Here is a 25,072-nt window from a genome sequence, read left to right as displayed (position 1 = left end):
TCGGGGTCTTGTTCACGAGTGAGGGACGAATGGAACAGGAGATTGACAGACGGATCGGTGCGGCGTCTGCAGTGATGCGGGCTCTGCACCGGCCCGTCGTGGTGAAGAAGGAGCTGAGCCAGAAGGCGAAGCTCTCGATTTACCGGTCAATCTATGTTCCTACCCTCACCTATGGTCACGAGCTGTGGGTAGTGACCGAAAGAACGAGATCGCGAATACAAGTGGCCGAAATGAGTTTCCTCCGCAGGGTGTCTGGGCTCTCCATTAGAGATAGGGTGAGAAGCTCGGTCATCCGGGAGGGGCTCGGAGTAGAACCACTGCTCCTCCGCATCGAGAGGAGTCAGATGAGGTGGCTCGGGCATCTGGTGAGAATGCCTCCTGGACGCCTCCTTGGTGAGGTGTTCCGGGCCCGTCCCACTAGGAGGAGGCCCCGGGGAAGACCCAGGACACGTTGGAGAGACTATGTCTCTCGGCTGGCCTGGGAACGCCTCGGGGTCCCCCCAGAAGAGCTGGAGGAAGTGGCCGGGGACAGGGACGTCTGGGTCTCTTTGCTCAAGCTGCTGCCCCCGCGACCCGATCTCCGGACCAGCGGAAGATGATGGATGGATGAATGTTTTCCCTATAAAGCTGCTCTCATTCACATGTTTTTCTGTTTCTTTGATTGAAAACTGGGCCCGAAAATCCGCCAAGGTAGCGTCGCGGTCGCTCTGTTCTAATTAAATCCTGATTTTTTTTTTTTTAAAAGCCTCATCGGACAAAATCACCATTAAAGTACCTTAAAGACGGTGTCTGTGCTGGGAAGGTCATTTTAGGCTTAAATTCTTGTGGCAAAACCTGTAATTTTCCCCTCTGATTCAGTTCAGGTTATTCACAGGCTTACGTAGAATTGTTTTATCAAGTAAAACAAAGAAGACAAGGATCTTCTACCGCACCGTAACACGTAAAACCCGAGTTTTGTTTGTGTGATTTCCTGTTTCTGTCTCCATGTGTTGACTGTGATGACTTGTGCTCCACAGATGTCCCAATGCACAGGAAGAAGCACGAGCACGACACCTACGTCCTGGTGAGTGATGGAGGGTTTCATTTCTGATCTCTTAGCCCGTAAGATGCCTTATCATAGGGATCAATGCCCGTCTCCTCTATTTTCCAGTTTTAGGTAATTATGGAGCTCTTAGTTTGGTTGTTTTGCTGTGATTTGAACAGAGAATAAAGTTGTTCTCCCCATATTTACATGAATGGAGGAGTTGGGCTGATGGTGTGGCAGTTAAGGTGTTTTACTTTATTCTACTTTATTCAGACTTTTGTAGTGAAAACTGCAGCCATGTTTAAATGATAGTTTAGATTCTTGCTAGGACTGGGCAACGATTAAAATCTTTAATCTAATGAATCACATGATTTCCCTGATTAATCACGATTAATCGCATTTGTACGCAAAATCCCAAAATGAATCCAAAAGTAGTGTATAGCTTTTAGCATTTAGCTTTATTTTAAATGTGCTGCCATATGAATGAAAGTGCCATAACATTTGTTGTGCAAACACACTTTTAACATCAGCATCTTTCTGTAGTTTTTATGTAGAAGCCTCGCTCCACTGTCTGTTTCCTTGAATGACTTGCTGCTATCAGTTGTGTGTTTTGCCTTTAAAGACATGCAATGCAACTTTTTCATGGTCATAAAATTGCTTGGCAATCATCGGTTTGCTTGGCTGACCCGTTCCCATGAAAACGGTGACATTTCCATCTCCATCTGGTTGCCCTAGCAGTGTTTCCCACAGATGTGAAGGCAATGTGTGGTGGTGGGCCGGGGGGGGGGTTGGGTGTAAAAAAATTAAAATTCTTCAAAATAATTCCTTTGTTAATAATTGGTCACACAAAACTTTATTGTATTAACCCTTAAGAACCCAGACCCATTTCTACTTAAATGAAAATTAAGGGGGTTATAACAGACTAAATAGGCCACATAGAACCCATTTCAGAATTTTTTTTCCAAAATACCACCCCCCACTGTCAGAGATCTGTAATGTGACATATATGTCACATTTGGAGTTAAGAACCTGGATAATTTCTCCATCAAGGAAAATTATGGGGCACGTAAGGATGTGTGACACGGTGGGTAACACAGGTGTGGCTTATCTGCAGATATTCACATCTTCATTGTAAACAAATGAATAACATAGCTAATTACACTGGTCGGACTGTTCAGCTCTGTTTCAGACTGATACCTCCGGTTCAGGCTGCTCCTCATCCTCAACACGCACGTCTCTTTTTCAATCGCGGAAAATATTTTTCAATACTCATCTGGATTGAAGCAGCAAACATTCAGTGTAAGAGTTTAAAAAAACTACTTCATTTGATTCACAGCTGCTAGTGTTTAGACCTCGACAACCCAACTACATTTTTTTTTACGGCAAACTTGCAACTAGTTAACTTTATAAAGAAGGCGTAATCGCTTGTTTTCTATGGGTCGGGACGGGACAACATTGTATTCAAAATATAAAATATTTTTATAGGACTTTTTAATGTGTGATTTTATAAAGGTGCATGTGATACCAACCTTTGAATTCTTTCGGTTGAGCTAATCTAACGCGACGCTGAGACTAGCAAGCTTCCACGCTTCCAGGGAAGCACGGGGGGGAGGGGCTGTGTGTGTGAGTAGGCTATGCGAGAGAGACGCGAGGGACAGAGACGGAGGGAGAGCAGGGAAAGGAAATGCAACTTAACGAATACGAGTATTTTTTAAATAGCGTTAAAAAAAATAATAATAACGAAACGCAATATGTGGCGGCCGGTGTTTAATCTATGGCGACCGCCAAGAATTAGTCTATGTGTGGGAAACACTGCCTAGCCCGAAACAGCGCTTGCAACTTTACCTGTGGCGGCGCGTGCTTTGTTTAGCTCTGGAAGTCTCGCGACACACGAGAGCCGAGAACTACTGCTTCATGGCAGGTCGTAAAGGGCTCTGAGCCGAGCCAGGTAGCCTGAGAGACACACCCCCTCTAGCTTCTAGAGTTGTAATATAGTTTGTAATAGATATGCTTTTATACTGCTTTTATAATTACTTTTACTACATACCTTTGAAGACATCGCGAACCTCCGTCGTCTTCTCCAACTCTCTGCCAGTGTCTTGAAAAATAAACCGTAAATTGCCTCTGGTGGGTTTACGACAGTCTGGTTAGACTGTCGCCTATTTTCTACGGAGCTCCCCCTACAGCTTTGGGGTGTGTATTGCATGGTAAACAAACCCCGTATTACTGAGCCCTGCTTTAAGTGATATTTTAGACTGGAACTACTACGGTGAGAAGACAATTCAACTTGGCAGAGTTTACAGATGACTTTGGTTCTGTCGACTCCGCCGTCTGGAAGAACTTTAAAATGAAAATGGCCGAGTAAAAGTTCCGTACCCTTCTCCATGTTTGGTGGATCCGCCGATTACTTTCTTTTCCCGTTCCGCAGCAGACTTTTACAAAATAAAAGCCTGTGAGCGACAGACTTTTACAGAATAAAAGCCTGTGAGCGACAGACTTTTACAATAGTAAAAATAAATAATAAAACAGGGGTGGTCCGTGGCATAGTGGGTTGAGCAGGCGCCCCATGTACAGAGGCTATAGTCCTCGGACGGCCCTGTGCTGCGTGTTGTTCCCCCTCTCTCTTCCCCCTGCTTCCTGTATCTCTGAACTTTCCTATCCAAAAGCCAAAAAAAATAACGCCCCAAAAATTATAATTTTTTTTTAAATAAAAAACAAATTAAAAAATAAAACATGCGCTAATTCGCGATAAAATATCAATCGGCGTTAAATAATTAACGAGTTAACTCGTTATTATCGCGTTAACTCGCCCAGCCCTGTTTATTATCATTGCTCATTTTGAACAAACAAACTCAATAAGCCTTCTTTTCCTGAACATTTACAATATGTCACTGTCCACATCTCACATTCTGTATTAAAACATCACAAAGATATTATTATTATCATCACTACAAATACAGATATTGTTACTTATTCACATATCATCGTTATATATGTCCATGTCACTGTATCACACTTCACAAAACTATCTACATGCACCAAGACATCTGAAAATTAAATGTTATTTTGGATCAATCACTGACATTCCAATGACTCAACAAGAGGTGTATGCTGGAGTGTATCCACTTAAGTTCACTCTTATGGAGTCATTTAAATGTTCATCAGTCAGTCTCGTTCTGAGCTTTGATTTCAGGACATTCATGTCAGAAAAAGCTGACTCACAGGTATGTAGACCCAAACAAAGCAGACATTTTCAGAGCTGCTTGGTGAAGATTTTCATAATCATATGGCTCTACCAAGCTCCAGAAATGCTGTGAACGCTGCTGAGACTTTAACTGCACATTGTTCTGAAGGTTTATAACCTCCATTTCCACAGGATCGACACAGAAAACTTCAGCCATCTGTGCTGAAATCTCACTTATGTCCACATCCATGAAGGGGATTCTCAAAGTTTCTCAAAGTCACTGAATCTGTCAACAAACTCCTGTCCAAGCCTTGATCAGAGGCCACAAAATGCTGGCTGCACCTGTGTGACTGTCCAGCATCTTTGAGACGGAGGGGAAGTGCTGAAATCTTCTGCTTTTCACTTGCTGAACGTACAGCTGAACAGCTCTAAACTGTCCTATCTATTAAGACATAAAAGCACAAAATAACCTGCTAATAAGGTCTGATCATCAGTGGAATTCAGTCTTTAAACTCCAGAAAAACAGACGTTACCTGTGGAGCGTGTTCTTATTGTGAACAGAGCCTGTGTGGTGCCGTGGAAGTCTTCCTTCCTTGCTGTGTGGGTCGTGTGAAATGAATCTGATATCATGGTCCCTGGAAGCTGCAGGTGCAGTACAGCAGCCGACCACCTGGGGGCAGTGTAGGCCAACTTTTGGCTCCTGCTCTGCTCCACAGCCACACGGGGACAGTTTAACCTCCAAATCACCGTCTGATTTTCTGTTTCTTTTGGACAAAACTGCAAACTTTTTCACCCATTAACGCTTAAATGATGATTTTACCCGACGTTATCGGTGACTTCTGCTCAGGGAGCGTCTTACTGCCCCTGAGGAGTAGAACCCAACGACATTAAGCCGAGTTCACCGGTTACTAACACCTCAGTTATCTGAGTATTTAGTTTGAGAAGCAATAACCTGATGCTGCGACGGTACAAATATCTGGATTAACTCTGGCTTTAAGCATATTAAGAGTTTCCCCAGGTTATCCGTTATCTGTTGGTACAAATTGTTTTTTTGATGAGATCTAAAAGTGACAGAGGACAACTAATCTGTCTGCAGCTCCAGGATTAAACGGCATCCCTGACAGTTTGTAGGCTCGTCTGCTTTTGTTTCGCTGCCTCCCTGGCTTCCTTACCTGTGGTCAAGTTAAACGCCGGTTTAAGACTGTGTTCCAAACCGCATACTTCTACTAACTTTTTGAGTTAGTATGCGAGTTTTAGTAAGCGAGAAGTTCCCGGATGCATACTAGATTCTCCTAAATGTTGGGTATGCATCATGAGGTTACTACTCATACTCAAACTACCCAAGATGCAACGTAACGTGACGTCACCGATCGGCATTTCCTGTCAAAACAGCAGTTTCGAGCTAGCTACAACAAGGGTAGGTTCACTTCCTGTTTTCAAAACAAAAGCACCAATTGTATCGTAATGGCTTTCCCTATGATAAAAGGCAATGGGTGTTTTATTTTGTGAAAATAACCGTAAGTGCGTTGCTCACTACGGCTAGCTTTAGTAGCGCCGAATTTGTGGGAACAAAATTGTAAATAGCCGGTATTTTGTCAGGTTTTCAACACGTTGGGGATCTAAACGACTACTTTCTCACCTGAAAATGTTTCAAATGTTGCTAAAGTTTACAGAGTTTAGAGCTTAAGGGAAATCAGCTTCAGGCCGGCTGATTTCGGCTCGGGCAGGAGCGAAATGCATTGTGGGTAAACGCTCTGCATACTGTCTGATCGATTAGTATGCGGTTTCGAACACAGCCTAATTCTTCTTCTTCTTCTTCTCTTGTTTTACCCGCAGGGAACGATTCATCCGTTCAGGAAGTCGCAGCGGTCCATGTTTGGGAAGCTGCTCCAAGAATTCAGACTGGTGTCCTCAGACAGACGGGTGAGTGTGTGCGATCAAGCCCGAACATCCCAAACCGATGTCCTTCATATCTTTAATCTTCCTCCATCCAGTAGTTCGCATCAGGGGGGAATCCTTACTTTCTAATCACATTATGCTGTAAGCCTGTTAGCTGCTGGATCTGTGACATGGAGTCAAAGCTGAACACCTCCAGTAATCCTGTTTTCTGAGAAGTTAAAGCAGCAGGAAGAGCCGCAATGAGAACCTAAGTAAACCACCGATCCAGCAGCTGGTAGCAGCAGTGTGTGAGAAACTAAGTGAACCCCTGATCCAGCAGCTGGTAGCAGCAGTGAGTGAGAAACTAAGTGAACCCCTGATCCAGCAGCTGGTAGCAGCAGTGAGTGAGAAACTAAGTAAACCCCTGATCCAGCAGCTGGTGGCAGCAGTGTGTGAGAAACTAAGTGAACCCCTGATCCAGCAGCTGGTAGCAGCAGAGAGTGAGAAACTAAGTGAACCCCTGATCCAGCAGCTGGTAGCAGCAGTGTGTGAGAAACTAAGTGAACCCCTGATCCAGCAGCTGGTGGCAGCAGTGAGTGAGAAACTAAGTGAACCCCTGATCCAGCAACTGGTAGCAGCAGTGTGTGAGAAACTAAGTGAACCCCTGATCCAACAGCTGGTAGCAGCAGTGAGTGAGAAACTAAGTGAACCCCTGATCCAGCAACTGGTAGCAGCAGTGAGTGAGAAACTAAACCCCTGATCCAGCAGCTGGTAGCCGCAGTGTGTGAGAAACTAAGTGAACCCCTGATCCAGCAGCTGGTAGCAGCAGTGAGTGAGAAACTAAGTGAACCCCTGATCCAGCAACTGGTAGCAGCAGTGAGTGAGAAACTAAGTGAACCCCTGATCCAGCAACTGGTAGCAGCATTGAGTGAGAAACTAAGTGAACCCCTGATCCAGCAGCAGGAAGAGCCGCAATGAGAACCTAAGTAAACCACCGATCCAGCAGCTGGTAGCAGCAGTGAGTGAGAAACTAAGTGAACCCCTGATCCAGCAGCTGGTAGCAGCAGTGAGTGTGAAACTAAGTAAACCCCTGATCCAGCAGCTGGTGGCAGCAGTGTGTGAGAAACTAAGTGAACCCCTGATCCAGCAGCTGGTAGCAGCAGAGAGTGACAAACTAAGTGAACCCCTGATCCAGCAACTGGTAGCAGCAGTGAGTGAGAAACTAAACCCCTGATCCAGCAGCTGGTAGCCGCAGTGTGTGAGAAACTAAGTGAACCCCTGATCCAGCAGCTGGTGGCAGCAGTGTGTGAGAAACTAAGTGAACCCCTGATCCAACAGCTGGTAGCAGCAGAGAGTGAGAAACTAAGTGAACCCCTGATCCAACAGCTGGTAGCAGCAATGAGTGAGAAACTAAGTGAACCCCTGATCCAGCAACTGGTAGCAGCAGTGAGTGAGAAACTAAGTGAACCCCTGATCCAGCAGCTGGTAGCAGCAGTGTGTGAGAAACTAAGTGAACCCCTGATCCAGCAGCTGGTAGCCGCAGTGTGTGAGAAACTAAGTGAACCCCTGATCCAGCAGCTGGTGGCAGCAGTGAGTGAGAAACTAAGTGAACCCCTGATCCAACAGCTGGTAGCAGCAGTGTGTGAGAAACTAAGTGAACCCCTGATCCAGCAGCTGGTAGCAGCAGTGTGTGAGAAATTAAGTGAACCCCTGATCCAGCAGTAGGAAGAGCTGCTCTGAGAAACTAAGTGAACCCCTGATCCAGCAACTGGTAGCAGCAGTGAGTGAGAAACTAAGTGAACCCCTGATCCAGCAGTAGGAAGAGCCGCTCTGAGAAACTAAATGAACCCTTGATCCAGCAGCTGGTAGTAGCAGTGAGTGAGAAACTAAGTGAACCCCTGATCCAACAGCTGGTAGCAGCAGTGAGTGAGAAACTAAGTGAACCCCTGATCCAACAGCTGGTAGCAGCAGTGAGTGAGAAACTAAGTGAACCCCTGATCCAGCAACTGGTAGCAGCAGTGAGTGAGAAACTAAGTGAACCCCTGATCCAGCAGCTGGTAGCAGCAGTGTGTGAGAAACTAAGTGAACCCCTGATCCAGCAGCTGGTAGCAGCAGTGAGTGAGAAACTAAGTGAACCCCTGATCCAGCAGCTGGTACCAGCAGTGTGTGAGAAACTGAGTGAACCCCTGATCCAGCAGCTGGTAGCAGCAGTGAGTGAGAAACTAAGTGAACCCCTGATCCAGCAGCTGGTAGCAGCAGTGAGTGAGAAACTAAGTGAACCCCTGATCCAGCAGCTGGTAGCAGCAGTGTGTGAGAAACTAAGTAAACCCCTGATCCAGCAGCTGGTAGCAGCAGTGTGTGAGAAACTAAATGAACCCCTAATCCAGCAGTAGGAAGAGCTGCTCTGAGAAACTAAGTGAACCCCTGATCCAGCAACTGGTAGCAGCAGTGAGTGAGAAACTAAGTGAACCCCTGATTCAGCAGCTGGTAGTAGCAGTGAGTGAGAAACTAAGTGAACCCCTGATCCAGCAGCTGGTAGCAGCAGTGAGTGAGAAACTAAGTGAACCCCTGATCCAGCAGCAGGAAGAGCCGCTCTGAGAAACTAAGTGAACCCCTGATCCAGCAGCTGGTAGCAGCAGTGTGTGAGAAACTGAGTGAACCCCTGATCCAGCAACTGGAAGCAGCAGTGTGTGAGAAACTAAGTGAACCCCTGATCCAAAAGCTGGTAGCAGCAGTGAGTGAGAAACTAAGTGAACCCCTGATCCAGCAGCTGGTAGCCGCAGTGAGTGAGAAACTAAGTGAACCCCTGATCCAGCAGCTGGTAGCAGCAGTGTGTGAGAAACTAAATGAACCCCTGATCCAGCAGCAGGAAGATCTGCTCTGAGAAACTAAGTGAACCCCTGATCCAGCAGCAGGAAGAGCCACTCTGAGAAACTAAGTGAATCCCTGATCCAGCAGCTGGTAGCAGCAGTGAGTGAGAAACTAAGTGAACCCCTGATCCAGCAGCTGGTAGCAGCAGTGAGTGAGAAACTAAGTGAACCCCTGATCCAGCAGCTGTTAGCAGCAGTGAGTGATAAACTAAGTGATCCCCTGATACAGCAGCTGGTAGCAGCAGTGTGTGAGAAACTAAGTGAACCCCTGATCCAGCAGCTGGTAGCAGCAGTGTGTGAGAAACTAAATGAACCCCTGATCCAGCAGCAGGAAGATCTGCTCTGAGAAACTAAGTGAACCCCTGATCCAGCAGCAGGAAGAGTCGCTCTGAGAAACTAAGTGAACCCTTGATCCAGCAGCTGGTAGCAGCAGTGAGTGAGAAACTAAGTGAACCCCTGATCCAGCAGCAGGAAGAGTCGCTCTGAGAAACTAAGTGAACCCTTGATCCAGCAGCTGGTAGCAGCAGTGTCTTGTAGTAGTCGTTTATATCCCCAACGTGTTGAAAACCTGACAAAATACCGACTGTTTACAATTTTGTTCCCACGAACACGTTGCATCTTGGGTAGTTTGAGTATGAGTAGTAACCTCATGATGCATACCCAACATTTTGGAGAATCTAGTATGCATCCCGGAACTTCTCGGTTACTCAAACTCGCATACTAACTCATAAAGTCAGTATGAGTAGTGGGAGAAGTATGCGGTTTGGAACACAGCCCACCTGATGCTGAGCTCTTGTCATCTTTAAACACTGAGATGGCAGATCAGATAATCGAGGGCTGATCTGGATGGCGGTACAAAATAATCTCTTGAGCAGTTTGGTAGTGAAATAAAACCTCAGCCTGAGCTGATATCTGTGGAGACGTTCAGTCTTAGCGAGGCTTGGTTTCTCGGTTGGCGTTGGCTGTGTGGTTGCAGCACCAGCCACCTGCTGCGTCTCACCCTGACTTGAGGACAGGATGATTTCTGTGTCTGCAGGCAGCTGCTCAGCATGAGTTAAATACTCCACTTCCACAGCGCGATGGTAAACACGCCGTTACGTAAGCGGGCAGGTCTAACAGTGTTTTCCCTCGCCGTGATGGGAGTAAATGAAACGAGAAGTAGAGCATCGCGTGTGGGGGTGGACAGATGTGGAGCTCGAACAACACAGAAATGTAAAGATTAGAGCAGATATGATGTTAAATGTAAAAGCATCTCAGGCTTTGTGCACCATAATCCACTTTGACCACATTCTGATCAAAGTGGATTATGGTGGGGTCCCGCTCCTCCATGGAGCCTCGGATTGGTTTACACGCTGTTGTATGCCAGACCAAACATAGTTCACTTCTCATGTCAACAACTCGCTCGTATCCATGAATGTATTTGTTTGTTTGTTTGAGCGCTCCTGTACGTGACGCCGGGCTCTCCGCAAAGCTGGAGGTCGGCGGGTGGCGTGCTGCCAGGAAGCCAACGAAATGAATTCTTAGAAAGCAAAGTTTGTTGGGTGACCAGGCTCCAGGTGTTTGGCTTCAGCTCAGACCCTGTTGGGTGACCAGGCTCCAGGTGTTTGGCCTCAGCTCAGACCCTGTTGGGTGACCAGGCGCCAGGTGTTTGGCTTCCTGAGCTCAGACCCTGTTGGGTGACCAGGCTCCAGGTGTTTGGCTTAGGCTCCAGGTGTTTGGCTTCCTGAGCTCAGACCCTGTTGGGTGACCAGGCTCCAGGTGTTTGGCTTCCTGAGCTCAGACCCTGTTGGGTGACCAGGCTCCAGGTGTTTGGCTTCCTGAGCTCAGACCCTGTTGGGTTACCAGGCTCCAGGTGTTTGGCTTCAGCTCAGACCCTGTTGGGTGACCAGGCTCCAGGTGTTTGGCTTAGGCTCCAGGTGTTTGGCTTCCTGAGCTCAGACCCTGTTGGGTGACCAGGTTCCAGGTGTTTGGCTTCAGCTCAGACCCTGTTGGGTTACCAGGCTCCAGGTGTTTGGCTTCAGCTCAGACCCTGTTGGGTGACCAGGCTCCAGGTGTTTGGCTTAGGCTCCAGGTGTTTGGCTTCCTGAGCTCAGACCCTGTTGGGTGACCAGGTTCCAGGTGTTTGGCTTCAGCTCAGACCCTGTTGGATGACCAGGCTCCAGGTGTTTGGCTTCAGCTCAGACCCTGTTTGATGACCAGGCTCCAGGTGTTTGGCTTCCTGAGCTCAGACCCTGTTGGGTGACCAGGCTCCAGGTGTTTGGGTTCCTGAGCTCAGACTAGGGCTGGGCGATATGGACCAAAAGTCATATCCCGATATATTTTGGTTGAATATCGATATACGATATATATCCCGATATTTTTTCTGCAAAGTGAGAGCTGTGAAATGAAATGCTCAGTCAAAGTCAAAGCCAAATACGAGTAGATTTATTGAAAACTCACTATAAAATGTAAACATAAACACTGTATAACAAAGCTCCGTAAGGTGCACATTTAAATAAAAAAAATATCTTAAATAAAATTGGCCTATAAAATAAAATGGGCAGCATTTATATATAAAGAGATAACATAATAAAGTGCTCAGTTTAAGAAAAACGTTTTTAAACATCAGCTTGAGATTACCTGTTTCCGATATTTGAACTATATCAATATATGCGATATGGTCTAATTCCATATCTTATTTAAAAATATATCGATATATCTTAAATATCGATATATCGCCCAGCCCTAGCTCAGACCCTGTTGGGTGACCAGGCTCCAGGTGTTTGGCTTCCTGAGCTCAGACCCTGTTGGGTGACCAGGCTCCAGGTGTTTGGCTTCCTGAGCTCAGACCCTGTTGGGTTACCAGGCTCCAGGTGTTTGGCTTCAGCTCAGACCCTGTTGGGTGACCATGCTCCAGGTGTTTGGCTTCAGCTTGGACCCTGTTGGGTGACCAGGCTCCAGGTGTTTGGCTTCAACTCAGACCCTGTTGGGTGACCAGGCTCCAGGTGTTTGGCTTCAGCTCGGACCCTGTTGGGTGACCAGGCTCCAGGTGTTTGGCTTAGGCTCAGACCCTGTTGGGTGACCAGGCTCCAGGTGTTTGGCTTAGGCTCCAGGTGTTTGGCTTCCTGAGCTCAGACCCTGTTGGGTGACCAGGCTCCAGGTGTTTGGCTTAGGCTCCAGGTGTTTGGCTTCAGCTCAGACCCTGTTGGGTGACCAGGCCCCAGGTGTCTGGCTTCAGCTCGGACCCTGTTGGGTGACCAGGCTCCAGGTGTTTGGCTTCCTGAGCTCAGACCCTGTTGGGTGACCAGGCTCCAGCCGGAGGACCCGGCGCCATCAGCAGATGGACCCGGCGCCATCAGCAGGAGGATCGACGCCATCAGCAGGAGGACCAGGTGCCTGACGGACGGACGGACAGCGTCTCTGCCCTCTGACGGACGGACGGACGGACGGACGGCGTCTCTGTTCTCTGACGGACGGACGGACGCGGCGTCTCTGTTCTCTGACGGACGGACGGACGGCGTCTCTGCTCTCTGACGGACGGATGGTGTCTCTGCTCTCTGCCCTCGGACGGACGGACGGCGTCTCTGCCCTCTGACGGACGGCGTATCTGCCCTCTGACGGACGGCGTCTCTGCCCTCTGACGGACGGCGTCTCTGTTCTCTGACGGACGGACGGACGGACGGCGTCTCTGCTCTCTGACGGACGGACGGACGGCGTCTCTGTTCTCGGACGGACGGCGTCTCTGCCCTCTGACGGACGGAGGGACGGCGTCTCTGCCCTCTGACGGACACACGGCGTCTCTGCCCTCTGACGGACGGACGGACGGCGTCTCTGCTCTCTGACGGACGGACGGACGGCGTCTCTGCTCTCAGACGGACGGCGTCTCTGCCCTCTGACGGACACACGGCGTCTCTGCCCTCTGACGGACGGACGGACGGCGTCTCTGTTCTCTGACGGACAGACGGACGGACGGCGTCTCTGCTCTCTGACGGACGGACGGACGGACGGCGTCTCTGCCCTCTGACGGACGGACGGACGGCGTCTCTGTTCTCGGACGGACGGACGGCGTCTCTGCCCTCTGACGGACGGACGGACGGCGTCTCTGTTCTCGGACGGACGGACGGACGGACGGCGTCTCTGCTCTCTGACGGACGGACGGACGGACGGCGTCTCTGCTCTCTGACGGACGGACGGCGTCTCTGCCCTCTGACGGACGGCGTCTCTGCCCTCTGACGGACGGACGGACGACGTCTCTGCTCTCTGACGGACGGACGGACGGCGTCTCTGCTCTCGGACGGACGGCGTCTCTGCCCTCTGACGGACGAACGGCGTCTCTGCTCTCGGACGGACGGACGGACGGCGTCTCTGCTCTCTGACGGACGGACGGCGTCTCTGCCCTCTGACGGAGGGCGTCTCTGCCCTCTGACGGACGGACGGACGGCGTCTCTGTTCTCTGACGGACGGACGGACGGCGTCTCTGCTCTCTGACGGACGGACGGACGGCGTCTCTGTTCTCGGACACACGGCGTCTCTGCCCTCTGACGGACGGACGGACGGCGTCTCTGTTCTCTGACGGACGGACGGACGGACGGCGTCTCTGCCCTCTGACGGACGGACGGACGGCGTCTCTGTTCTCTGACGGACGGACGGACGGCGTCTCTGTTCTCGGACGGACGGACGGACGGACGGACGGCGTCTCTGTTCTCGGACGGACGGACGGACGGACGGACGGCGTCTCTGCTCTCTGACGGACGGACGGCGTCTCTGCCCTCTGACGGACGGACGGCGTCTCTGCCCTCTGACGGACGGACGGCGTCTCTGCCCTCTGACGGACGGCGTCTCTGCCCTCTGACGGACGGACGGACGACGTCTCTGCTCTCTGACGGACGGACGGACGGCGTCTCTGCCCTCTGACGGACGGACGGACGGCGTCTCTGCTCTCGGACGGACGGACGGACGGACGGCGTCTCTGCTCTCTGACGGACGGACGGACGGCGTCTCTGCTCTCTGACGGACGGACGGACGGCGTCTCTGCTCTCTGACGGACGGACGGACGGACGGCGTCTCTGCTCTCTGACGGACGGACGGCGTCTCTGCCCTCTGACGGACGGCGTCTCTGCCCTCTGACGGACGGACGGACGGCGTCTCTGCTCTCTGACGGACGGACGGCGTCTCTGCTCTCGGACGGACGGCGTCTCTGCCCTCTGACGGACGGACGGACGACGTCTCTGCTCTCTGACGGACGGACGGACGGCGTCTCTGCTCTCGGACGGACGGCGTCTCTGCCCTCTGACGGACGGCGTCTCTGCCCTCTGACGGACGGACGGACGGCGTCTCTGCTCTCGGACGGACGGACGGACGGACGGCGTCTCTGCTCTCTGACGGACGGACGGCGTCTCTGCCCTCTGACGGACGGCGTCTCTGCCCTCTGACGGACGGCGTCTCTGCCCTCTGACGGACGGACGGACGGCGTCTCTGCCCTCTGACGGACGGACGGACGGCGTCTCTGCTCTCGGACGGACGGCGTCTCTGCCCTCTGACGGACGGACGGACGGCGTCTCTGCTCTCGGACGGACGGACGGACGGCGTCTCTGCCCTCTGACGGACGGAGGGACGGCGTCTCTGTTCTCGGACGGACGGACGGGGGCAGCAGAGCGGCGCGGTGCAACAGAGAGACGGCCCCCAGGCGCTTGTGTGTGTGTGTGAAAGGGGGTCGAGGATCTTTTGGACCGAGCGCCTCTCTCTGTTTGCACACACAGACACGTGCACGCTCGCGTGCACAGCGTGTACGCGCACATACACACACAGGGATGGTCTCCCTGCCTGTCGCCGGCCTGTGCTGTCACCAGACGCCCCAGCGCTGTCATAACACGGCACACCACAGTAATTGTAGATTTCACAGCACTCTGCTCTCCTCAGCGCGGCTTCTGACTCCAACACGAAGTGACAGACCAGCACACGCACGCGTTCCCATCGTCCACTTCCTGTTTCTGCTGCCTCCTACTCACACAAACATGCTCTCTCTGCTCAGGGGGCGCGTCACACTCAAGGGCTGTGTTCCGAACTGCATACTACATACTGATCGATCAGACAGTATGCAGAGCGTTTACCCACAATGCATTTCGCTCCTGCCCAAGCTGAAATCAGCCGCCCTGAAGCTGATTTCGCTTAAGCTCTAAACTCTGTAAACTTTAGCAACATTTGAAACATTTTCAGGTGAGAAAGTAGTCGTTTAGATCCCCAACGTGTTATTTACAATTTTGTTCCCACGAATTCGGCGCTACTAAAGCTAGCCGCAGTGAGCAACGCACTTCCGGTTATTTTCACAAAATAAAACACCCGTTACCTTTAATCATAGGGAAAGCCATTACGATACAATTGGTCCTTTTGTTTTGAAAACAGGAAGTGAACCTACCCTTGTTGTAGCTAGCTTGAAAGTACCGTTTTGACAGGAAATGACGATCAGCGACATCACGTTACGGTGCATCTTGTGTAGTTTGAGTATGAGTAGTAACCTCATGATGCATACCCAACATTTCGGAGAATCTAGTATGCATCCGGGAACTTCTCACTTACTAACTCAAAAAGTTAGTTGGAGTAGTAGGAGAAGTAGGAGAAGTATGCGGTTTGGAACACAGACTGTTTTATCTTTTCTTCTTCTTCTTCATTGATTTTACATGCAGGCTGATGGAGGAAGAGCCAGATCTGCTCTTCCTCATCATGAAAGACCAAACACTCACAGCCTGCGTTGCACATAAAGATGGCTGCATGTGCATCCCATGTAAAAACCTGCTCAGTCCCAGCTTGATGTTCCACAGGGAGCATTTCAGCCGCACCCTACGTGCACCTGTGGGCCGAGGACGGTACATCGGGGTCGCCTCACTCTCTTCGGCCGTTGTGTTTTGGGTGTGGGATTAACTTGGATGCAGCCTTCTGATATATGTGTGGATTATAAACTCTTAAACCCAACATGACGCCACAAAAGTTGGGCCCCGGGTGCAGCTGTGATTAATGATGGAGAAAGACCACAAACATGGCTTCAGATTGGCTAGATTTCCGTCTTTATTCTGGATGGAAGAAGGTAAAACTCTGACCATCAGGAGAGAAAAACGGCTGCTCTTTTTCAGAACAAAGCGTGCGTTTCTGCTCTCACTCGCTCTGAATGTGACCTTCCCGTGGGCCGGTGTCTCTGCGGTGAGCTGACTCAGAGCGCGGCGGGAGTGTCGGATCGCACGGCCGGGCCTCGTTCAGTTGGAGGATCCAGAGGATTCGCCTGAACCGACCGGCGGGGCAGCAGAGCCGCTCTGCACCCAGCTGCCCAACGCCAGCAGCTCCCGGTCACTTTGGAGCTCTGAGTTTAGATGAGAAGGCGGCTGGTCGGCTGCCACAGAGCCTGTTAAAGCCTGTCAAACAGCTGCTGAGTGTGAAGCTGCACGCTGGACTTTCAGCGGTTCTCCATCATTTACAACGTGGACACTGTTGGACGACACTGTGGTGCTGGTGGGAAAGGATCGCATTCACAGCTTTAAGCACGTGTTTAACATCCTTAAAATGTCCTTAAAACATCCTACGACCTCCTCCGTGCAGCTGACCCCGGACTACTCACCATTCTCATCCTCCTCGACCTCAGTGCAGCATTCGACACCATCTCCCACCCTCTGCTCCTGGGCCGCCTGGCTGGCATTGGGATCACTGGTGCTGCACTCTCCTGGTTCACATCATACCTCACTGACCGCCAATAATTTGTGCAACTTGGGAACCACAAGTCTGGGTGTTCCGGTGTTTCACTGGGTGTCCCCCAGGGGTCAGTCTTGGGTCCACTTCTGTTCATCATCTACCTTCTCCCCCTGGGCACACTCCTCCGTCACCATGGAGTCCATTTTCACTGTTACGCTGACGACACACAGGTCTACATCTCCTCCAAACCCACCGCCACCATCCCTCCCCCCTCCCTCATCATCTGCCTTGAAGACATCCGGAGCTGGATGAGCAGGAACTGCCTTAAACTTAACAGCAACAAAACCGAGGCCCTGCTCATCGGCTCCAAATCCATCCTCACCAAATCACATCACAACCCAGTTCCACCCATCATCATCGACGGATTTCCTGTACCCTTTTCATCCCAAGTCAAGAGCCTCGGCGTTATTCTGGACAGCACCCTTTCATTTGCACCCCACATTCAAAATATCACCCGAACCGCATTCTTCCACCTACGCAATATGTCAAGACTCCGCCCATCACCGACCCAATCCAGCACTGAAATCCTGGTTCATTCATTTGTCACATCCCGCATTGACTATTGCAATGCCCTGCTCACTGGACTCTCCACCAAACTCATTAACAGACTGCAAATCATCCAGAATTCAGCCGCCCGGATCATCACCGGTACCAAATCTTCAGACCACATCACCCCTGTTCTCATTCAACTTCAGTGGCTCCCAGTACAATACCGCATTCACTACAAAAATCTTCTCCTCACCTATAAAGTTCTCCACAACCCAGCCCCCACCTACCTCAGCGACCTCCTTCACCAACACACTCCCTCCCGCACCCTCCGCTCAACCTCTGCTGGACTGCTAACCATCCCCACGTCACGCCTCAGCACCATGGGGGACCGAGCCTTCAGCTGCTCAGCACTCAGGCTCTGGAACTCCCTCCCCCCACTCATAAGACAGTCAGACTCCATCACATCATTCAAATCCCAACTTAAAACTCGCCTATTCAAACAGGCATACTCCCTATAACTGTGCACTTCTGTTTTATGTTGTCTCGTGTTTTTATGCTTTTATTATTTTCTATGCTTTTAATTCTAATGTAAGGTGACCTTGGGTGACCTGAAAGGCGCCTCCAAATAAAATGTAGTATTATTATTATTATTATTATTATTAAAACGTCCCTAAAACATCCTTAAAACAAGTACACTTTATTGTCTCAGGCTTTCAAAATGCACGTTAAAGGGATAGTTCACCTCTTTTGACATGAAGCTGTATGACATCCCATATTAGCAAAATCATTTATGAACATTTTCTTACCCCCTGCTGCGTCCTGTGAGCCGAGTTCCAGCCTCGTTTTGGCGTTGATGAAGGTAGTCTGGCTAGTTGGCTGGGGTTTAAAAAATAAAGCGTTTTGCTTCTCAAAACAATATGCGTTCAAAAGAGTAATGCATTTGCATCACAAAATTGCCAAAAAGAGGCGAACTATCCCTTTAACATGTCCAGAAACACAGTAAATCAGAGCTGGACTGAAGCTCCACACGTTCATCTTTTTATAAAAACAGTGAAGGTTTAATCCAGCTGCTCACATTCACATATTTACTGTTTTTTTCTGTCAGAAACGGGGACTGAAAACAGCATTTCCTGATTAAAATGAATAAAAAAATCACTATGAAAGTAGCTCAAAGACTGAGTTGGGCTGAACCCATGTGCACCCTGAGGAGGTCAGAGGCAGCAGGATGTCTCTCACAGTGTCAGACAGACTTCAGTCGATAACCTGATCCCACTCCTGTTCATGTGTGAACTGTAACTTCAGCCCCATTCAGCAGTTTTTAGCAGCAGCAGGCAGCTGTTCACAGGATGAATAATCACTTTGTTTGACCAAAATCTGGCTTTTTTTTTCAGTTCTCCACAGGAACCCAACCTGGGCTGTAAGTTACAGGTTTGATAAATCCGGTAAACACATTCTGACGTGTTTTTTTTCTCAGCCGACGGGCGCCATCATCACAGCGATAACGGTCCAGCAGCTGGACGCCTGTGCCATGTTTAAATTCAGGCTGAAAACATTAAATAGGGACGAGCAGTGAAACTGCAAGGACCCTATTGTATCTGTACTGTTTCTTCTTATTCTTTGCAAAAGGTACTCGAAAACTCTTGAAATTTTGCGAGCACCACCTGCCAGTCGACGACATGAAGGAATCTAAACTTTAAATTTTTGGGAGTCGCTCATTGACTCTGTAGCGCCCCCTACGATGCTTAAAAATTGTCCCCGCATTGGGATTAGTTTCACGTGGGATGACAAAATTTGGTACACTCATTCATCATGCCCAGACCCACAAAAAAGTCTCATGCCGCCATGGTCCCACGTCCACAGGAAGGCGGCCATTTTGGATGGAAAGTGCGTTTTGGTGCCATTTTTGCCCGATTCCACGCCTTGCTTAAGATCGAACTTGTCCTACAGATTTAATGCTACAGACTTCAAACTTGGCCAGGTTACTCTTAAAGGTAGGGTAGGAGATCCTGAATTTTGAGTCCAGCGAAGCTGCATTTTGAAAATACACCGGTAAAAAGTCCCAACCCTTTTCTTCACTGTCTTCCCGAAGGCACGCCTCTAGAGTACATGAACGCACACGAGCACTAAGGTGCACGAGCGCTGTTCTGACAGCAAGCATCGATGGTTGCCGTATTTAGTATTTAGTATTTAGTTTATGCTAACTATACGTTTAATAATGCTAGGTGCTAGCCAAGCTGGCTCTAGTTTAGCTTCCTGCCAAGCTTCTGGACGCGTAATTCGTTCACGGAGCAGGGTACGCGCACAGGGGGAAGGAGGGGGAGGGAGGAGCAGATTGCAGTTTGATAGACGGCATCAGTATCCAATCATTGTGAACGGTCCGTTCACAATGATTGGATACTGTTTTTCCTAGATTGTACGTTCTAGAGGCCACTAAAACTTTTCATATTTGTGTCAAAACATTTAATTAATTGGTTGCAATGGGGGTGTGAAGAGTATTTCAAGCAATATGTAAAAAAAATGTTCCAGAAAAAGATCCCCTACCCTGCCTTTAAGACATGGGGGGAAAATCATGGAGAAACTTTTTCAGAACTTAAAGGGCGTGGCCGTGGTGATGCCTCAAACTTTGATGACTCGCCATCACTCGCCACAAAAAATGAAGTCGCTTATAACTCCCACATACATTATCCAATCTGACACCCCCCCCCCCCCCCCCCCCCCCGGTAACTCGGTGTAGACGGACGCTGCGTCGAGCCCCCGGAGACGGAGAGCCTCTCTGCTCCTCGACTGCGCTTTAACGGTGATTCTGTTTGTTTGTTGTCGTTTCCAGTCGTGGAGGATCCTGCTGTTCGGGGCACTCAACCTGCTGTGCACCGGCTGTCTGCTGATGTGGTGCAGCTCCACCAACAGCATGGGTGAGTGCACACGCCAACACACACCAACACACACACACGGGATGCAGACTGACACATGTGAGCTGACATGCAGACGTGCACAGACTGACAGCAACACGCACGCTCTGTGAGACGCTAACAGGCGCAGATACCTGTCCACACACAGTAAACTCAGGCCGACAGGCCTCGCTCTGCTGCTGTAAACACACTCTGAGAACGAGTCTTGAGGAAGTCTGTTTTCTGTTTTCTCACCGGGGGGGGTCCAGGCTGATCATGATGCTGCTCTCTGTGTGTTGTTGTTGGAGATAAGAGGGTCACCACAGTCAAAACGTGGTGCTTTAAAGGGCGTGTTGAAGGAACGCGGTCCTCCGCAGCGTCTTTTTTCAGCCTCTAGGGACACGGGACTCAGAACACATCTGTCAGCTTGGCAGCCGTGCGGAGCACAGCTGGATGGGCTGATGGCCGCTGAAAGAAAAGACATTCCTGGGATTTATCTGAAACATCAACCCGTGGAGTTCTGAGCGCTTCATTCATGGTTTGTGTTCATGAAGCCATCCTGAAAACACGTCACATCACTGTAATCTCGTTTCAGCTGTGACATCACGAGGCGTCTATGTGCCGTCCGCCGCCAGCGCAGGTCCAGTTTCTCTCCACGCTACAACAGATCCACTTAGTTAAGTCCGTTTGTGTCCTGTCAGCTTGTCCAGAAGGCGTCTGTATGTGTTACGAGACATTTACACCACCTACAGTCTCAGAAAGGCAGGTTCGGACTCAACGTTCCCTCTAAGCTGCTCGCACATTCTCAGCGCACAAGAAAATCTATGCAGCGCATAAAATAAAATTCACCATAAACGTATTAATTAATATCTAATACTAGACCTAATCTAATCAATTAGACCAATAATGTGTTTTTCTGTACCATTTTTCAATGTAACGCAGTGTGACAGGTGTTCAGCCAATGATACGATGCGGTTTACCTACGCTATGCAGCCAATCAGAGCATTGATAGTGCAGGTTAGCTAGCTAACAACAGTGCGGCGGAGTTAGGAGTTAAGACACGCCCCTTATCATGGCGAAACCAACGGGCAGCACCAGCGATACGTCCACTCACCAAGCCAAAGTAAAACAGAAATGCGGTTCTTTTAGGATGGAATGGCTGTCTGAGTGCAAATAGAAGAACAAGCGGTGAAAGTGGGGGAGATTTTTCCTTTTTCGAGTGAGAAAGGTCTACTCTGCAAAACATGCAGGCTGCAAGGATGACTCTCAAATATAACATACACTTGGAAACCGCATACTTCTCCTACTACTCCGACTAACTTTTTGAGTTGGTAAGCGAGAAGTTCCCGGATAAAATAGATTCTCCGAAATGTTGGGTATGCATCAGGTTATTACTCGTAAAAAAACAAAACAAATAAAAGACGTTTTTGCTTGAAATAAGCAAAAAAATTTGCCAATGGAACTAGTGAAAATCGGCTTGTGTAATGAGATACTCAATGAGACAAATATATTTGGTAAGATTTAATTTTTTTCCAGTGTACTACACATCTCATGAACAACAAGATTTTTGTTAATTTTAAGTGGGCCAAATCACTTATATTAAAAGTAAACTAATGAAAATTGCTGCTGTGATTTGATTCTTTTAATAAGCCATGGAACTTGCTACGATCCAAGGATTTGAACAGATGTGATGCTGGTGTGATGCTGATGTGATACTGGTGTGATACAGGTGTGATACAGGTGTGATACAGGTGTGATGCTGGTGTGATGCTGGTGTGTGGCCACAGCGTGCACATCTGATGTTGCTCACAGTGGTCCTCAGTGTGCTCAGGGAGCTCGTGTGTTTGCCCAGACACATGAAAAAGTAGAGGGAAGACCCTTTGGTCAGACCGCCTGTAGGCTCCACCGGAACAACGTTAGAGAGCAGCTGTACAGCTGCTGGCAGCTTGGACTCGGCCCGGCCGGGGTTGGAAGTTAGCAGGGGCTTGGCGGCAGAAATGATGGCTGTCCTGTCCCCTTTCAACTCTTTTGAACCGTGTGCCGCAGGGTTGGATTTTCCACCAGCGAATGACAGACACTGTAAATACAGCCAGTTTGCGTTCAAACCGAGCTGTTATTAACGGAGCAGACCTACAGAGAACAGCAGGTGGCGTATTTAAGGTTACCTGCTACCTGCTGACTGACTGAGGCAGCTAACGTAAAGCTAACGTGTAAAGCTAACGTAAGGCTAACGTAACGCTAACGAGTAGCCTGCGCACTCCTGCAGCTCCACTCACTTCTGTCCATGTTGCTGCTGTATTCGGCTCAGTTTGTTCTTTGATAATAATCTGGTCTTTGTCCTCCTTCCTGAATAAATGCACAGATTCTCCCAGTTAGTTGTCTGAATGAGTGTAATTAGGAGTTTTGGCTTTAAAGGTCTTCTGCGCATGCAGGAAATGTTGGTCAGTGTTGGGCTGAAGGAGCATTGTCTGCCTCATGAAGGTGATCATGACGAACAGGATGCTCCGCCTGTCGTGCTTTCGAGCTTGATGTTTGCTGAGGTCACGGCTGACAGATATCACTTTGGTTTGTTTGTGTGCATCATAATTTGAGTGTAAACACATTGGTATCGGTGCTTCCTGCAGACAGGCGGTGTGTTTCTGGCCCCGTCCACATGAGATCCTCTCAGGGACTCCATCACTCAGGAAAACGCTGCCATGAACAGATCAGCATGCAACCTTATCTGCAGCGTCACTCTCCGAATGCTGCAGCACACACACACAGGTGGCGTCGGGTGTGGTGCAGACAGGAAGTGGAGAACAGAGGTATCGAACAGATGGAAGAAGGCGACACCACTGTCGATACTCGGCTCTGATGAGGACACGGGCAGCGGCCCGGTCTCAATACTGTCAGAGCCGTCTGAGCTGTGGGATTAAATGATCCTCAGGACAAATATTTTAGTTATATTCAGTCCAAACATCCCAGGAATAACCAAGCCAGAAACTTTTTTCTCCTTTTTATTCTGTTTTGTTTGTGATATCAACTCTGTAAAAACCTCCACCTGCGACTGCCGGCTATCATGAAAGTTTGAGCTTAAAAAGTTAAGATTAGGCCACAAAATGCAGACCCAGCAGCTTAATTCTCCTCATTCAGCGGCTTCATTCTCATCATTCAGTGGCTTCATTCTCATCATTCAGGGGCTTCATTCTCATCATTCAGGGGCTTCATTCTCATCATTCAGCGGCTTCATTCTCCTCATTCAGCGGCTTCATTCTCCTCATTCAGCGGCTTCATTCTCCTCATTCAGCGGCTTTATTCTCCTCATTCAGCGGCTTTATTCTCATCATTCAGCGGCTTCATTCTCATCGTTCAGCGGCTTTATTCTCATCATTCAGCGGCTTCATTCTCATCGTTCAGCGGCTTCATTCTCATCGTTCAGCGGCTTCATTCTCATCATTCAGCGGCTTCATTCTCCTCATTCAGCGGCTTCATTCTCCTCATTCAGCGGCTTTATTCTCATCATTCAGCGGCTTCATTCTCCTCATTCAGCGGCTTCATTCTCCTCATTCAGCGGCTTCATTCTCATCGTTCAGCGGCTTCATTCTCATCGTTCAGCGGCTTTATTCTCATCATTCAGCGGCTTCATTCTCATCATTCAGCGGCTTTATTCTCATCATTCAGCGGCTTCATTCTCCTCATTCAGCGGCTTCATTCTCATCTTTCAGCAGCTTCATTCTCATCATTAAGCAGCTTCATTTTCTTCATTCAGCAGCTTCATTTTCATCATTCAGCGGCTTCATTCTCATCATTAAGCAGCTTCATTTTCTTCATTCAGCAGCTTCATTCTCTTCGTTCAGCGGCTTTATGTTCACTAATATGATTTCCATTTGAAGAAAAAAGGCAGAATAGCGGCTGCTTCACACTGACAGAAAGGCTGAATGCTTTTTAATTCCCTCCACAGTCGCCCCACTCATCCCAGAGCAGGGAATTCTGTCCACATTGACCCATTAATACCTGTATTGTGTTTTCAGTATCAGCCGAGGCTTTTAGGCAAATTAAACGCCTCATTTCTGAACCTAATGTTATGTTTTGACCCCATTTACATCGAAACAGTTCAATGATTAGTTCCTTCTCTTGGAAAATGTACATCCTGCGCCTCCAGTGCATATCCGTCTTAGGTTTAAATTAAGCATAAGACACAAAGTAGTCCGGCCCCACAGACACACACACACCCGCCCGCCTGCACATGCCTCTGCTGACCTTACTTTTCAAGTGTAATACCCTGTTCCAGAGCAACACAAAGCTGGGCACGTACATGATGTACAGGCCTGCTCTGTGCCCAGGGAACATGGAGACACAATTACACACACATGCCCACACAGGGGCTCATGACTGGCGGCTTAACAGACGTTATAAAGGCCGTTTAAACTGAACCGGTAATGAATCATCTCCTCCAGAAGTTCCTTCGCTGAGTTCATCAGCCCTGTAACCAGTGTTGTGTGTGTGTATGTGTGTACGTGCGCTGACTTCACCATAAATGTTTTATTAAGGTTACGCTGTGTGTTTGTCCTGTTGTTGCACTGTCGCTGAAACATAATCTGATGATTTCTGCCTTTTAAGTGAAGCGTGAGACGCGTATGAGTCAGCCTCCACACACATGCGTGTGTGTATATATATGTACATATATATAAGTATATATATGTATATGTATATATATATAAATGTGTATATATATGTATATGTATATATATATATATAAATGTATATATATATGTCTATGTATATACACATATATATGTATATATATATATATATGTATATATATATGTATATATGTGTATATATATATGTATATATGTGTATATATATATATATATATATATATATATATATATATATATATATATATATATATATATATATATATATATATATATATATATACATATATATATATATACATATAAGCGTACACATGCACTCGTCGACCTCCCTTTGCAAGTCTAACATCGTGTTCTAAAGCAGCTGACGCACACAAAGCTGC

General features: G+C 48.7%; 1 protein-coding gene across 1 annotated transcript in view; it reads left to right on the top strand.

The window, feature by feature from the left end:
- The window catches only part of slc30a6 (solute carrier family 30 member 6), a 109,074-nt gene that overhangs the window by 5,169 nt on the left and 78,833 nt on the right, over positions 1–25,072 (top strand). Inside the window, exons 2-4 of the mRNA XM_075481407.1 lie at positions 1,017–1,063; positions 6,045–6,131; positions 19,989–20,073. Coding sequence (XP_075337522.1) covers positions 1,017–1,063; positions 6,045–6,131; positions 19,989–20,073 — 219 coding nt within the window. The remainder of the gene's footprint in view (positions 1–1,016; positions 1,064–6,044; positions 6,132–19,988; positions 20,074–25,072) is intronic.

Source organism: Odontesthes bonariensis, chromosome 2, assembly GCF_027942865.1.
Source record: "Odontesthes bonariensis isolate fOdoBon6 chromosome 2, fOdoBon6.hap1, whole genome shotgun sequence".
Classification (NCBI taxonomy): domain Eukaryota; kingdom Metazoa; phylum Chordata; class Actinopteri; order Atheriniformes; family Atherinopsidae; genus Odontesthes; species Odontesthes bonariensis.
Note: the sequence above shows the minus strand (reverse complement) of the source record. Positions and strands in the feature narration are given on the sequence as shown.